We start from the raw sequence: 16444 nt of genomic DNA, 5'->3' as shown, positions 1-16444 counted from the left end.
GACAATACACCACAGTGAGTTAAAACAACTGTGACAATGCTAACGCTCTGGGCACTAGGCAGCCCTGTGGACGGTGCTGTGACCACAATATTGATGCTCTGGGCACTAAGGCAGCCCTGGGGACGGCTGTGCCCATTCCTGCAACTGGCTGGCTCCCTTCTCATACAGTTCAGTGCCTATGGGATTAACAAATGATGCTGACAAAACCCCTTTTTTGCTACTCAGGTTAGAGAGCTAGTAGGGTTGATATACATATAAATAAAATGTTGAGAGGTTTAAAGGAAAACAGGTAGCTGTAGCTACCGGAGTGTTCTGGATGCAAAACAGCACTGCTTTAACCCAGCAGTTTCCTGTCTCTACCTGTCCTGTGGCACAGTCTGGGCCTGAGGACAATGTTGACGAGACCCTTCTTTACGAACCAACATACATTCACCTTACTTCTGGATAGATTCAAACAAGCCACATCAATTCTATTTTTTTTTTCTTTCTTTTTTTTTTTTGTGATGACAGACTCTCACTCTATCGCCTTCGGTAGAGTGCTGTGTTATCACAGCTCACAGCAACCTCAAATTCTTGAGCTCTTTTGAGCTCTTTCCTCAGCCCATAGGTTGAGGGACTAGAAGGTATTTGGGACTAGAGGTGCCCACCACACCCCACCGGTTTTTCTATTTTTAGGAGAGAGGTAGAGTAACTCTTCCTCAGGCTGGTCTCAAACTCCTGAGCTCAAGCAATCCACCCGCCTCGGCCTCCCAGAGAGCTGGGATTACAGGCATGAACCACAGTGCCTGGCCCACCTCAATTCTATTTTACTGAAAGCAATAAATGAAAAGAAAAAATGAAAAGGGTTTGTGAAGTTTAACATTATGAAAAACTGCCCTCAAAAACAGAACTTATGATGCAGAGCTGAATTGTAATTCTACGTGTAAAACCCAAGTCCTGATGCTTTCGCTGGGCCTTCCTCTGTCTCAGAAGAGCCCCACCCCCCCCATCCTTCAGTGCAGCTGGTGTGTGACACTGAGGTCAGCCGGCTTCTGTAATGTTACAGTATCACCATCCCGAATATTTTTAAGAAATCACGGTCATATTTTTAATACTTATATAAGAAAGGTTTTTTGTCTTGTAGTTTCTAGTCAACTATTAAGTTCTCGCGCCTTAAAAAAAAAAAAAAAATCACCATACTGGTAGGGGTTGTTACTCTGTTAGTAACAGTATCATTCCAGGAGTCCTCTTCATAAGCAATCCATGGTTTGGTTGAGAGTATTTTCATTCAAGCAGGAATGCTAAAACACCCTTATCTAAAATGGCCCTTTCCATCATGACACAATGGATTAAAAAAAAAAAAAGTTAGAAATAACACTGGCCAGCTGTATAAAGGACTCTTCACCACAAGTGGTGACAGAATTTGAGGTTATCGAATCACATGGACACATTAGGGGTACACATTTTTGAAACCAATTACATTGCCAAGTTATCCTAAATGCTAAGAGTTAAAATTTCTCTTTCATTAGTTATGTTCAATGTAAATTATCAAACCACAACAAAGGAATTAAGAATGCACAACAAAATTAAGAAAAATGAACTCACAGAATTTGTAACTATTTTATTGAACATAAACTAAAGTGAAATATATGAAGAAACAAATTAACTAGGTGCCACCTAATCATGTGCAGAAATATTAAAAAGAGAGATGTGCTAAAAGACCAGTTAGAGCCTCAGACACAAGCCCAGATACTTTCGAACGTGGTCCTAGACAAGTTATCTTCCCTATCTTTAAGGAAATTTATGAAGCCAAGCTCCCTGTCACATTTGTATTAATTGAAAATAAGGTGACATTCATAAGCTTAGGAATTAATTTCCTATATTTGAGCTCTGAGACTTTGATTCTGCCTGTTCTAATCATCGGTTGCCCATAGGAACAACATACTATTCTATATAATTATGTAGACACTATTAAAAATCTTACCTAATTTTCATTGTAAGAATTAAACCCCAAAACAAATTTGCAAGTAATTAGGAAGCTCTTTGGGGTATAAAGTATATGACTGATATTGTCAGTATGGAGTGATAAATGATATTACATAAAATACGACAATTTTATATATATATATATATATATAAAAAGAGATACTTCGAAAAATCAAATCTTGATTAAAAGTAAATTAAATCTTAAGTATCTGATTTTATACCACTCAGGGATTGAGCAAATAGAAAAAGTATTTTAATTATAAATAATGTCATGTTAAAAGTACCTGAAGTTTCAGAATCATTAGACCCTCCTTAAAGCATCCTGTCAAAGACTGTATAAAACACACATCCCCGCTATGGAAGTTGATTAACATACTTACAAACAAGAATAATTCTAAACACTTCCAAAATAATACAATGAAAATAGTCACCTGGCAACTACATGTTAGAAGGTCTAAGTATGCTTATTATAATACTGTGCTAAATACAAAAATATTATAATATTCATCATAAAACATTTAACATTAGAAAATATAACAAATTAAAATACACGATAATTTGGATGATTAAGCTAAATTTCTTTTTTCCAAAAAAGACAAATGTGTATCATTACTTACTTTATTAGCCTGAATCAGATGAAAATCCTTTCCATAGGCCTTCAGCCCTTGCTCAAAATTCCTACACTCTTCCTCTGTCCAAACAGATAATTCCTCTGACAAAGTGGTGAGAACAACTGTTAAGCAATATTCTACCAAACATTGCAAAGAATGAACAAAACTACAAATAAAAATGTAACTTTCAAGTAAACATTAAGGAAGCAATTAATTTCAGAGCTCTCTACTATGGCTACAAAAGGAAGTGACAAGAGTTCCTGATTTAATGAGGTTTTGAATCATTTGGTCCCCACCTTTCCAGCCTCAACTTGGGCCACATCTTTTTCTTAATTCTACCTGATCCAACTATATTAGCCGCCTTTCAATTCCCTAAATTTGCTATGTTCTTTATCACATTAGACTTCACCTTTGCCTAGAATTATTTCCTGCCTCCTTCACACTTTATCTCCTGTCACTGACATAATTTTTTATATCAGAACAAAAACAACATTCTGTTCTGGAAAATTTCACTACAAGTCCCATCTTCTCCCTGTCACTAGGTTTTAGCAGCACCCTCTACGCCTCCTTGGAAGAATTCATCACAGCTGTTTTCCGTTTCCCTAGTTAGGCTCTAAGCACCGTGTCACAGCCTGTAGTCATGCTATCAGAACTTAGAAGGCCCTCCACTTTTTACTGAATGAATAAACAAATCTCTCTCATTAGCTACAGTGAAGAGGTATGGGTGCCAGATTTAGAGCAGAAAAGACAAAGCTGAGTTTTAGTAACGGCTTCATCACTGATGAGGTTTGCTTCCGTCAACTTTAGTTCAGATGCCAGTCTCATCCACTGTAAAGTGAAGGTAATGTCTGTCGTACTGCTTTGCTCATAGGGCAATCATTGAGATGTAATATGTATAAACATGCTTAGAAAATATAAAGCAGTATATAATTTTAGATTTGTTGTTGTTGTTGTTAAAAGGTGTTACTTTTCCAAGAAGGGACAGCCTTAATCCCAACCCCACTGATGCCTTTTATAATACTTGTATTCTACAAATATTTGCTACACTCAGATTAGCATTATTAAACTTAAGATATATCTACATAAACCAACTAGCTTAATTTTTTAACTTCAAATCATGAGAACAAGGATTTAATATTCATGCTTACCTCTAGCCGCTTTTACATTAAATCTTAATCTTCTCAATGCTTCTTCTGTGTCAAAATTGCATTTCACCAACTCATACAAAGCCTAGAAAAATAAAAGGTTTCTATATGTGACCTTGACTATAAACAGTTCAATAATACAATTTCTTAAGAGAGTAAAGGTTCTTCCAGAATCCAGAGATCTAATTTCTGGAAAGCAAATAATTTTCTGAATGCAATATATATTCAACAGCAAGGAAAAACAAATATAAATTCAAAGTTAATAATTACCTCAAAATAATCAAATATGCACACAAAGTACAATATGTAAATACTGTAAACTTCATGGCCATATTATCCCCCAATTTAGAAATAAAAATAAACAATTTTATATAAACTACAATTACTTCTTTGTGGCTTTTTGAGATTCCTATTATAATTTTTTAACAATAAAAACCCCAATGATTAGAAAGGTAAAAAATGTAATGCTGTTGTAACAGATTCATGGTAGACGCTGAGCTCACCATATGTATTATGTATCACATTATCTCAGGTAAGTACACCAACTTGATAGCCACAGATTCTCTGGGATAGCCAGAGGAATTGTTCAAAGCTTAATAAAAGATATATTTGAGTAAAATGAACTATCAAGATTTTTGTTTCGGGGGACGGTATGGCCAAATAGAAACTTTTAGCAATTGTCCCTCCACACAAACATCAAATTCAACAACTTTCCATGTAAGCAAGCACCTTCAGAAAAACGAAAACCCAGGTGAGTAATCGCACTGCCTGGGCTCAACCCTGTATCAAGGAAGGAGAGACACTGGGGAGGGCAGGACAGACAGTCTTGCACTGCCTACGCCACCCCAGACGTGCTGGCTGGAGCACAGAGCGGAGAGAGAGTAATTTGTGCGCCCAGGGGAGGGACAGGGAACTGACTGTGGAGCTTTGTACTGGACTCTGCAACACTCTGGAACATGGACTAGGACACAGGACAGAACTCTGCCAGCGCCCAAGGAGGGAGCATTGTGTCTAGCCCAGGCAGAGAACATCCTCCATCCTGGAACACCTGCCTAGCCCTACCACCAGCTGACAAACAGTAGTTTAGGGCCTGGAATAAAGTGATAAGGGATCATGTCATGCAGGCTGCAGTCTTTGAGCAATTCCTGTGGCCATGCTGGCTCAGAGCCAGTGGAACTGGACACACCTGAGCCAACGAGACCCCAGATTCCCTGCTAGTAGCAGCACAGGCCTTCTGGTATGCAGGAGAGTAAATGGCAGCATTCACATTTGTAAGTGACTTTGGTTCATTTATTTTGAGAAAATTCTACTAACTGTTTCTTATTCACACACCTGTTCGTTGTCTTTTATATGAGATCCCTCAGGAATTGCTTCTACACCTTTCTCATCACCTGTTCTTCTAGAAGCATCTTTAAGAAACACAATCACTTTATCTTCGGGTAAGTATTCCGGGTCCCACAGGAGCTGATCGTCATTTTCATATACTAAATTAGTAAAAGCATAATGTTAAAAAAATTGCTGAAAACTGATAAAGTCTGTGAATCACTGAATAGTAACTTGTACGCAGAGCCAAATGCTGAGAACTGAGGGAGACAGTGTGGTTCTACCATCCACCTCCTTTCTGGGCCATGTCTATGGTCTAGAGAATCAGCAATCTGAACACAGAGGAGGGTCCCCTGCAGGTCCGGTCTGAGCGAACCCTCAGTTTACCAAATTCCACACTCTCGTGATTTGATCACCACCCCCAGCCACTTACTGGCTGTATGACCACGGGCAAATCACCTTCCTTCCATCTCATCTGTCACGTGGGGCTAACAATAAGCCTACCAAAACAATGTGAGGATTGAAAGCAGTGTAAAATAGTTCTATTATTTCTAATTATTTTTTACAAGATGCTTAGATGACTGCTCGTCAAATGTTAACACTTTTATTTTTTGGTTGTGAGATTTAGGGCAATTTCTTTACTCTCCTCTTTTTATTTTTCTATGATGCTTGAAAATATATCATAATGTATACAAACCACTTTCATAAAAAAGACATTACTTCTATAAAAAAGCATTTAAATTTCATTATGTTTTCCATTACAATAAAGTTAAAGCCTAAATCTTACCAAAATTTAAAATGTGAAAAGGGTGACCTAAATAATAAGACAGAGCCTGTGGAATTTTAAATGACAAGACGAAAAAATAGATGAAATTAGGAAGAAATAGTCATAAGATTAAAAAAAAAAAAAAAAAGCCAAGAGTGTGGCATCACAGCAGCTAAGGCAAGAAAGCGTTCTGAAGAGCTGTTTTGAAGGCTGGTGCAATGCTGCCGAGTGAGCAGTGCTCTGGACACACCCACAAAAAAGAGAAATGTGTGGGAACCAGCTCTGTGCCCAGATGGACACACATGGGGAGGACTGAACGGCAAAGGAAGAGAAGACAAAGCAGAGAACTTCTGAGGAGTCTGGTTATGAGGCGGAGACGGGTGCAGAGAGCTGAAAAGAAAGCAGGGCTGAAGTTTTTAGTTGTTTTTGTTTGCCTGCTTTCAAAGATAGGAGTGGAAGCTAAATACCAACAGGAAGGAACCAGCCTGAGAAAGATCTTAAGAGACAAAGGACAATGAGGGTGTCAAAGGTCCTTGTATTATGAGAAGGAATTAACAGCTACTTGAGCATCTTCTCTGTGCCAGGCAATGTATTAAGTGTTTTCACAAGGATCATTGTGCTTGTCACCCACACACTCTTAAATTCTTTTCCTAACTTTTTCTGTTTCCCAAAATAGATGCTCTTCTTTAAAGTACAGCTCTAAGGCTAATAGCAAGAAAACTTTCTTTAATAAACATCATTACTTTATTACATTAGAATCCTAGTTAGATTCTAAATTAAATTCAATAAAACTACTATGATAAAGTGAATTTGGATATACTACTCTTGATTTCTGTTCTTGCCTCAGCCTCTGTTCTCCAAAAAGAGACTACAGTTCTTATATTCTTGGGGTGGCAAGTGGGGAGACACAAGGCCATCCCAGGAAACCTGACTCAGGAAGGAAAGGGTGAAGGGCAGGCCCCCTAAGTCCCGAGTGTTCTCTAAGTTAAGATCCCCATCTGGGCCTAAGAAACAGCACAAACAGCCGGGAGACATTTCGGGAAGCACTGGCGGTGTTCCAGCAGCCCCCAGTGGCCGCGGGGCCGAGAGAAGCCAAGGAGTAGACAGCCACCACCAGATGGCGCCAGGCCAGGCTGGAACTGCAGTCAGCGGGACACTGCATTAACTTCAGCATAATACCTCATTTCACGCCAATTACAGTGTGAACGCAGTGATCACCACAACGTAAGAAAAAGTAGCATTTCAGAGAATAAGCCTCACTGCTTTGACTGGTTCCAGACAAAGACCAATTATTTTCCACTTAATTTTACATCTAAATAAAATGTGTAACTTCTATGACTCAGGATTTCACTCTGTTGCAAGGGCTGCAGTGCAGCAGCTGTGCACAGGCACAATCTTTGCACACCACAGCCTCAACCCAGGCTCAAGCAATCCTCCTGCCTCAGCCTTCCCAGCAGCTGGGACTATAAGCATGGACCACCATGCAAGTTGTTTTTTAATTAAACATCTGATATGGAAAGACTAAAATACCAATAGGAGCAAAAGACCTGAAGAACTCCACTATTATTGCAAAACACACTAAAAAATAATAAACAATATCTATCTACGTGATATGAAGAAAAAACTCTATAATAGCAAAAGAAAGAAAAAAATTACCTTTTGACATGAATAAGCTGGATTTTGAAAATCACATTTATTGAAATGTAATGGAATCTTCTGAAACTACTTTATTCTAAATCAACTACCAGCCTTAAATATTAGAACTTTTAAAAGCAATAACAAATATACCTACCTCATATTACTGGAAGACGTAATTTGTATACAATTACAAATGAATAAAAGAGTTCAGAAAGCAGTTTGCTACTTACTAACATATTAGCTTATCAAAGTGCTTCTACAGTACCTCGCAGAAGCATAAATTCTGACTCGGTTTGCTATTTACTAACACATTAGCTTATCAAAGCATAAATTCTGACTTGGTGGTGAGAGACTGGCCATTCTCTCCTGTAGGTCTTACTAATCCACAGGTGAAGTTGAGGATACTGGTCTCTGGACAACACTTTCAGCAGCAACACACAGATGTACCTCACTTTAGCTATTTCATTATCCAGCATATAATTTTACAAGCAAAAGTAATCAAATTAAGGTTGTCAAATAAGTAAAACTGGTCATCAAAAAATCATTTCCAGCATCTGTGTGTCTGTGGTGGCAGAGGCTAGGGGTGGAGCAAGCATTTGAGAAGTGAGAGGAGGTTACTGTGCACCTGCACTAGGGTGAGGAAACCGGTAGAGGAGGCTGCAAGACACCACAGAATCACGACAAAACTCCCTGACCTGGGAAACTAATTCCCAGTGAAAAAAAGTCTATTAGCTGCCACTTGTAGCAAAATAAGTTTTATTCCGTATTTAATGCCTAAGTAAACAATTCTACTGATTTCTGATCTATAATCAGCATTATGGTTTAATAACAGAAATTGCCACATTCTTAACAAAAGTCAGTATGTTTAATAACATGGACTTTTAAGTTGACTACCCGAGATTTTCCGATAACAGGTTAAATTAACTGCCTGTTTCAACAGTACTATTACCAACTAAGGGCACTGTATCTGTTCATTTTTCAGTAAGTTACTAAAGAATTAAAAACAATTTGTCAAATATTCATTAGAGACAATTGACATGGTCCTTTACTCTTCACTGGTTAATAATTCCTAGCCATCTAAGATTTGTCACGTAAAGCATGAAACCTCAGCTGAGCTATGGCAAATCATGTCTGTCCCTGGGCCTTTTTGCTCTTTTCCTAAGTAGCCCATCTCATCTCAGTCTCCCAGCAGGGTGATCAGCCTGGCCTGACACTGCTGCCAGCTCTGGCAGGTAGCACTCAGTGAAGGCTTTCCTGTGCACACAGGCTGTTCACCAGTGTTCCTCATCCAGTCTTTCCACAAACCCACAGTCCTTACTTAGTGTAGTACATGGGAGAAATAATAAAACACACGAACTTTGAAAAATCCCCTTACTAAGTAGAACGCTTTTCATCAGCCCAGCATCTCTTTGGGAATTACACCCTTTCTCTCATTGTCTGGGTGGGGCTGAAAGTAAGTACACCCTGGAGTCCCAGGAATAAAATAAGTAAGCCAGGACAAGCCAGAGTTCTCAGGCATCTCTCTCACAGTGATTACTTCTGGCTGGGTATGTAATTCAAGACGAGCCAGTGGGGAGCTCTGAGAGAGGAGGAAATTCTAATTTTTGTTGCCTTTGTAGCCAAAAGGGCAGCGTAACGGGTAAGTGAGGAGCTCCCAGTAGCCATCTCAGCCATCTGACAACAAAGGGGAGAGAGACAGGGCAGGATGCCTGCTGCCCTAAGAGCCCTTGCAGCTCCTGCGTGAGGAGGTGCGTGAGGCCAGACCTGCAGAGTCCCAACTAAGCAGCCCAGTAAACTCTGCTTTGCTTAAGCTAACTGAATGCGATTTTTGCCACTGGTAAGCAAAAGAGCATCAAGTGATGCTTTCTGAAAATCTCATTAATAAAATCTAAACATAATGGGTAAAATCAATAATCTGTTGAATATTAATTCCACTTACTGAGCTCTTACTATGTGCCAGACACTATGCTAAGTGCTGCCCATAAAAATATCACAGGAGCTCTGCAAGTAAATACTATTTGTTACTTTACCAATGAAAAGAAAAAGAAACAAGTCCAAGGTGAAACGTCTAGGTAGTGATCCAAGTTGACTGAGTCTGTAGCAGTCCTGCTAACACCATTCTGTACCCACCTACTAACTCAGTCACCAAATGTTTACTAAGCGCTTATGCGGCAAGGACCAACCTGGTTAGTATCAAGGACACAAGATGAATGAACAAATGACAATACTGCGGTGCGAGTATAATTGATAATTTACATCAATTTAAGAAGCCATTAATAAATGTGCAGCTACAGAGATTTTTGCAAACAAAATAGATACAGGTTCAAAGGAGCATGCCTGGAATGCTACCATAACAAATCTTATTTCTGATGTCAAATGATTCCTACAGAGAACAAACAAACAAACAAACAAAATCTCTACAATAAAGAAATCAGGATATCTTACTTTTGTGGTACTTTTATTATAAAAATTGAGTACTCACCAAAGTAATGAAAAATATCCTGTGAACTTTCTTCCACAGAAGCCACTAACCAGCGTTACAGCTCTTTCAGAATTTGTCTAGTGGGCTTTCTAGTCTCCACTGGAAGACCATCCCCCCCCCCACGCCCCACCCCAACCATGCAAGTCAGCACATCGCTTTCACAGTTCTGACAGTATGATTTATATAGTAGTTACATAAGTTCGGCTTGTGTACATAGGGGACCCTAGGTGAAGGCGAATTCTGAATATCCTAACACAAAAGTTTGAGTTTCTAGAACCACAAAGGCTGAGGGAAGGTTCTGTACTACAGTGATGCCTCTGAAGCAATGACACTTAGTCTGACCCTTACACAAATATGCTTAAATTCTCAAAATGAGAAAGCTTCACAAATCATACTCTTTCCTTAAAAAAATTATGTATATATAATCACTTTCTAAAATCATGTTAAAACTGAAAACATTAAGCCAGAATTAAAAACATAAAAAAATTAGAGATTGTGATCATTATTCACTGTTGATATTTAAGAATACAAACATACTAAAAGATAAAATAATTGAGATAATTAAAACTATCTTTAGCCATATTATGAATATGCTATACAACTAATGTTTCCTATCCATCTACTAAATGCATTTTCAAAGATAAGCACTACTTTCATAGCCAAAATTTAAAAGAAATTTAATAAAAAGGAACAAATGTCTTTTAGCTTTTCATTTATTTGCAGAAAGAAAAAACTCAATAGGAAACATGTGTTAATCATTAAATAACATACAAGTAGAATATAAAGTTTAAAAATTATAAAAACTATTTAAATAGTTTAAAAACTATTTAAAAAGTTTAAACTTTAAACTATAAGTTTAAAAATTATAAAAACAAAAGCCAATGGATTATTTATTTTTTCACATAGTCACAATGTGTTCACAGAACATATGCACAGAATTTCAATATGGAACAAGGTTACTTCCCAGTAATAACTTTACTGTCCCTATAGGTTGCAGGAAATGGAAGCTGTTAAACATTTAAAGATGTACTAAAACATTTTTGTTGTCATGAAAACTTACTGGCCTGTGCTTGTTCCCTGGACTGCCTCTAGCCTGCTTGTTGCTCTGAGAGTAGGTGCACACTTAGAATATACGGTAAGTTTTTAGGAGAATGCTAGGGAGAAATAAGTAACAAAAGACACCTGTAACCCCAAACAGCTTTACATATGTGAAGTTGAAATGTGGAGAGAAAATGAAATAAAGAAATAAAGAAATGTCTCTAGCTTTGAGTGGTGTCATACTGCACATGAACTCATGAAAACACAGCATTCTTTCTGGAACCCACCCAAGTGAATCATCTGAAACAGACTTTTAAAAAAGTCCTCAAGTACTTTATATTATTAAAAGTATGACTTACCTTAGGGACTTTTAGATAAAATGGTGGAAAAAATCATGTAAAATTTAAGTAAGTAAGATGCTTTTCTAAATGATGAGAATGACAAACATCAAACTACTTTAAGTAATACTAAAAGTTTAAAAAGTAAATATGCTTTTTATATCAGTTGTTTAATCTGAAATTTGTTTTTAAACCTTCCACTGACATAAAATAATCTGTTAATAAAGATTAGAAAATGGTAAAGTTCACAGAGGATTTGAACATGGGGGAAAAGAAATAAATGGTTGGGACATTTTAAGCCATTTAAGAAAGCATTTGCTGTTTCTTTTTTCGGGCTGCAATTTTATGGACAAAACTGGAAAAAATAGTAACTGTATTTCTTCTTACAGAAATAATGCAGGGTTACATAGTAGGCTATTGTGTTCTTACCACATTTTTACATACAAAGTAACATTTCATCACTTTGAAAGCATAAATACAGCTATTATCACTTCACTAACAACCCACCTTTTTCATTCTCTTTGTATTTACAAATGCCCACTGGAATCTCTGCTTGAAACATGGAGCCGACCATAATCTCCTATTTTAAAAATAACAAAAACATTAGTGAAATCTAGTAACACAGATTTTTATCTCCATTTTCTAGCTTTACCATCTTCTTAGTGAACTGCTCCTGGCTTCTGTCCGGAGATACAGATTCAACCAATTAACTACCTCAGGTGTATTGTGAGAAAGAATGAGTTAATAATAGATAAGAGCTTGAATATGATTGGACAAAAAATGTTAGTAACAATAATGAGGTGAAATGCAATGTAAACAAGTAATACACAAACTGTATTTCAAAATATAGAGAAAAAGAAATAAAAGTGAATTCTGATTATTAATAAGATAACTGCAAAACACCTAAAAAGAGAAAGTCAAATTCAAGTATTTTCCGAGCATCGACACTGCAGACTGTGGTCTTAAAGTATGTTTCCTGTGCCAGCAGCTTCGGTGTCCCTGGGCAACTGTTAGAAATGCAAATGCTCAGGTCCTACCCCAAATATACAGTCAGAAAGTCTGGGGACAGGGCTCAGCAATTAGCATTTTCATCAGTTGTCTAGGTGATTCTGACGTTATACTTAAGTCCGAGAAGTAGAGCTTTACGGTAAATGAGAAATAGAGCTTTAAGGTAAAGGAAATAACAAAAAGGATTTATATAAATTACTCAGTAGGGGCCAAACAGATGAAACTCCAAACAAAACAGCTAAGTGCGTTAGTTACAGTCTGACTTTCTCATTCTAGGAAACAGGAAATCAAGTCTGAGATTCACACTGTATGCGGCCCAGATTACAGAGACCCTCTCTGATCTGGTGGCTAAATGCTAAGAACAAATTTACAGGCATATTAAAAAAGATGTCTTGGGCAGGAAAGGTACAAAACCATGGTTTAGAAAAGTTTGGATAACTCTCAGGATTTGCAAAGTTCCTCTCTCCTTCTACTGTTAACCCATATTGACATCAAGGTCTCATTTTACCAAGTGTAACATCAAAGACATGTTTTAGTAAGTTGTTGCTATAACTGCAGAAGAAAACAACTCTTTCTTTTCTTTTTTTTTTTTTTTTTGAGACAGTTTTACTTTGTTGCCCTGGGTAGAGTGCCGTGGCGTCACAGCTCACAGCAACCTCAAACACTTGGGCTCAAGTGATTCTCTTGCCTCAGCCTCCCCAGTAGCTGGGACTACAGGCATCCACCACAAGGCCCAGCTATTTTCCTGTTGTAGTTGTCATTGTTGCTTGGCAGGCCCAGGCCCGGTTCAAATCCCCCAGCCCCAGTGTATGTGGCTGGTGCCCTAGCCTGAGCTACAGGTGCCGAGCCAGACAAGTCTTTCTCATCATCAGTTTTCCAAAAAGAGTATCACATACAACACACCTTCTCCACTGTTACACAAGAACTCCACCAGAGTCCTCTACTGGCACTCTATGTGCCTCTCTTAACTCCACTCACCTGTGCCTACCGAAGAGCAGATTGTCAAGTATCAAAAACTTGGCTGGGGCACTGCTAAAATACCAACATCTGGATTCATTCCAGTCAACTAAATTAGAACCTACTACGGGTGACCTACTCCAATGACTAACAAGGCCAGGATTGAAAATATAAAAAATATAGTAAGACTAGTATAAAAAATATAAGACTAGTATAAAGATACAGCACTTTTTTCTTTGAGTTCAGGACATTTCTTTTTACCAGCTAATTTGTTCTGTAGTGTAGGTAAAAGAAACAGGATTTAAGATTGTTGGGTACAAACAAGGTTATCATTCCATGTAATTTCCATTTACTCTTCATCAAACCCTATAAGGCTGACATTGCTATTCCCATATTATATGTGAGGATATGAAGCTCAGAACGTTTTTCTCAGGAACACACAATCAGCAAGATTTAGGGTTATAACATAAACTCAAGTTTGATTTCAAAGCTAGCCTAGTTTTTAAAAAAAATCCAATTCTATCTTATAAGCCTTAAAGAAATGAATTTCTGAATTTCAACCATCATTTACTACAACAAAATCATTCATAATACTGAAAGAAAACAATCTGAATTTACTATGGCCTGCTATATACTGCATAATTTTTTTCTGAGAAAGGTTGGGCTAATACCCCTAGCAATGAAAGCTTCACCTCTACCATATTCTTTCTCTGAGCTTTTGTTCCTACATTAAAAAAAATAAAAGTACTGAATGCTTAATCAAATAGTGTATTTGATTAAGACAATCAAAACAATGTATGCTAAAAAAAAAGATACACTATGTGTGACCTTGAGTGTGTTATAGAACACGCTCCCAAGGCTCCTAGCATTTTTCACCTTAATTTCTGGATGACGTAGGAATCAGATTAAAACTGAATTGAAGAACAACTGCCCAAAACAGGTCACGCAAATAAAAACTTTGTGTTTGTGTGTGAGAGACAGAGTCTCATTCTGTTGCCCAAGCTAAAGTGCCCTGCCATCGTGGCTCATAGCAACCTCAAATTCTTGGGCTCAAGCGATCCACCTGCCCAGCCTCCCAAGAAGCTGAGATGATAGGTGTCCACCAATACACCTGGCTAGTTTTTCTACTTTTAGAAGAGATGGGAGTCTCACTCATGCCCATCTGGTCTGGAGCTCCTGAGTTCAAACAATTCACGGGCCTCAGCCTCCCACAGAGCTAGGATCACAGGTATGAGCCACTGGCCTGGCCAAATAGTAACTTTTGTGATCCCTGTTTTCCATCTTCAGTCTGAACTCTTATTCAAATTAACTAACACATACTGCACACACACACACACAGAGTTCATATACATACTGCACACTGCATACAATATGCACACACACACCACACCGCACACACCCTGCACACACACGGTACACACTTCACACACTGCACATGTACATACCATACACAAAACACACACACCACTCACACACATATTGCACATACCCTGCCCACACACATCGTACACACCGCACACGTACACACACTCCACACACCCCCACACAACCACACGCTGTGTACACACATGGTACACACTTCACACGTACATACCATACACACAACACACACACCACTCACACACATATTGCATATACCCTGCCCACACACCTTGTACACACCGCACATGTACACACACTCCACACACCCCCACACAACCACACGCTGTGCACACACATGGTACACACTTCACACACACTACACATTGCACATGTACATACCACACACACACTGCACACACACCACACATACTGTACATACACACTGCGCACACACATGGTATACACGTCACATGTCCATACCACATACACCCCACACACATACCGCATGTACACTGCTCACATGCCACACACACACTACACACTGAGCGTGTCATCTCTTGCCATTTTAACCCATCATACTAACATTTCTCTTTTAACATCTACACAGCTTTTCATTGGTTTTATTCCATTAAACATTTAATAAAGCATTCATTTAGGTTATACTTAACACAATATCTTTCACCAAATGTCCCTCTAACCTACAGCAAAAACATGAGATCCTTGAGGAAAGGGGTCCCTATCTCTTAACAGCTATGTAAACAACAGGTATTCATCATTTACTGAATGTAGAAAACTATTACTCTCCAACTCCTTCCATTCCCATCACTAATTATTAAAAATTATCTGGCCTCCTCAAATCTTTGCTAGGGAAGACAACGCATAACTATTGGAAATATCCCTTTGGCAACCCTTTCAGCAATCAACTCTCGCTGAAACCTAGAATCCTTAGGTAGCCCAAGCAAAGTTCATCTGCATAGTTCACTCTTCCTAATAGAAACTCAAAATATGAGATATTTAAAATCATCAGCAAGAGAGTCAGTTCTTTTTTCTAAGTTTGTGTGAGGCATCCTAAACCAGACAACTTTAAACCAATTAAAAAAAAGAACAGAGAGAAATCTCAAAGTATTAACTAATAATTAAACAATCCTGACTTAAAAAGCACAATGATTATTTCTGTACTAAATTTCTTTCTTTCTTTCTTTTTTCTTTTAAGAGACAAGAGTCTCACTTGGTTGCCCTTGGTAGAGTGCGGTGGTGTCACAGCTCACAGCAACCTCCAGCTCCTGGGCTTAGGCGATTCTCTTGCCTCAGCCTGCCGAGTAGCTGGACTACAGGTGCCCGCCACAACGCCCGGCTATTTTTTTTTTTTTTTTTGTAGAGACAGAGTCTCACTTTATGGCCCTCGGTAGAGTGCCATGGCATCACACAGCTCACAGCAACCTCCAACTCCTGGGCTTAAGCGATTCTCTTGCCTCAGCCTTCGGAGCAGCTGGACTACAGGCGCCCGCCACAACGCCCGGCTATTTTTTTGATGTTGTTGCAGTTTGGCCGGGGCCGGGTTCTAACCCGCCACCCTCAGTATATGGGGCCGGCGCCCTGCTCACTGAGCCACAGCGCCACTCATTGTACTAAATTTCAAATCAGGCAATAGCAAGAAAGACAGAAAAACATAATGGGATTTTGTTTGTCTTCAGGTGAGGTAGATCAGGTGATCAATCTGCCACTCAGAGTAACATCAGTTTTTCTACACAATGATTTGTTTTAAACAATTCTTCATAATATTTCAACAGACTTTCCTAAGACGTCAGTTT

The 16444-nt window shown here is 38.5% G+C and overlaps 1 protein-coding gene and 1 non-coding gene across 11 annotated transcripts in view; one reads left to right on the top strand and one right to left on the bottom strand.

Moving 5' to 3' along the window:
- Nucleotides 1-16444, bottom strand: part of MIER1 (MIER1 transcriptional regulator) — a 71097-nt gene that overhangs the window by 11603 nt on the left and 43050 nt on the right. For all 10 annotated transcript variants that reach the window (XM_053590465.1, XM_053590475.1, XM_053590470.1 and 7 more), the window contains 4 exons: nt 11814-11886; nt 5054-5205; nt 3725-3806; nt 2583-2677 (listed from right to left, as the gene is read on the bottom strand). In XM_053590465.1, coding sequence (XP_053446440.1) covers nt 2583-2677; nt 3725-3806; nt 5054-5205; nt 11814-11886 — 402 coding nt within the window. The remainder of the gene's footprint in view (nt 1-2582; nt 2678-3724; nt 3807-5053; nt 5206-11813; nt 11887-16444) is intronic.
- On the top strand, nt 9981-10042 carry LOC128586997 (U7 small nuclear RNA). The gene has a single exon (XR_008380436.1). It is a non-coding gene; the product is annotated as a U7 small nuclear RNA (small nuclear RNA).

Source organism: Nycticebus coucang, chromosome 5 (genome assembly GCF_027406575.1).
Source record: "Nycticebus coucang isolate mNycCou1 chromosome 5, mNycCou1.pri, whole genome shotgun sequence".
NCBI lineage: Eukaryota > Metazoa > Chordata > Mammalia > Primates > Lorisidae > Nycticebus > Nycticebus coucang.
This window is presented reverse-complemented; position numbering and strand designations above follow the sequence as displayed.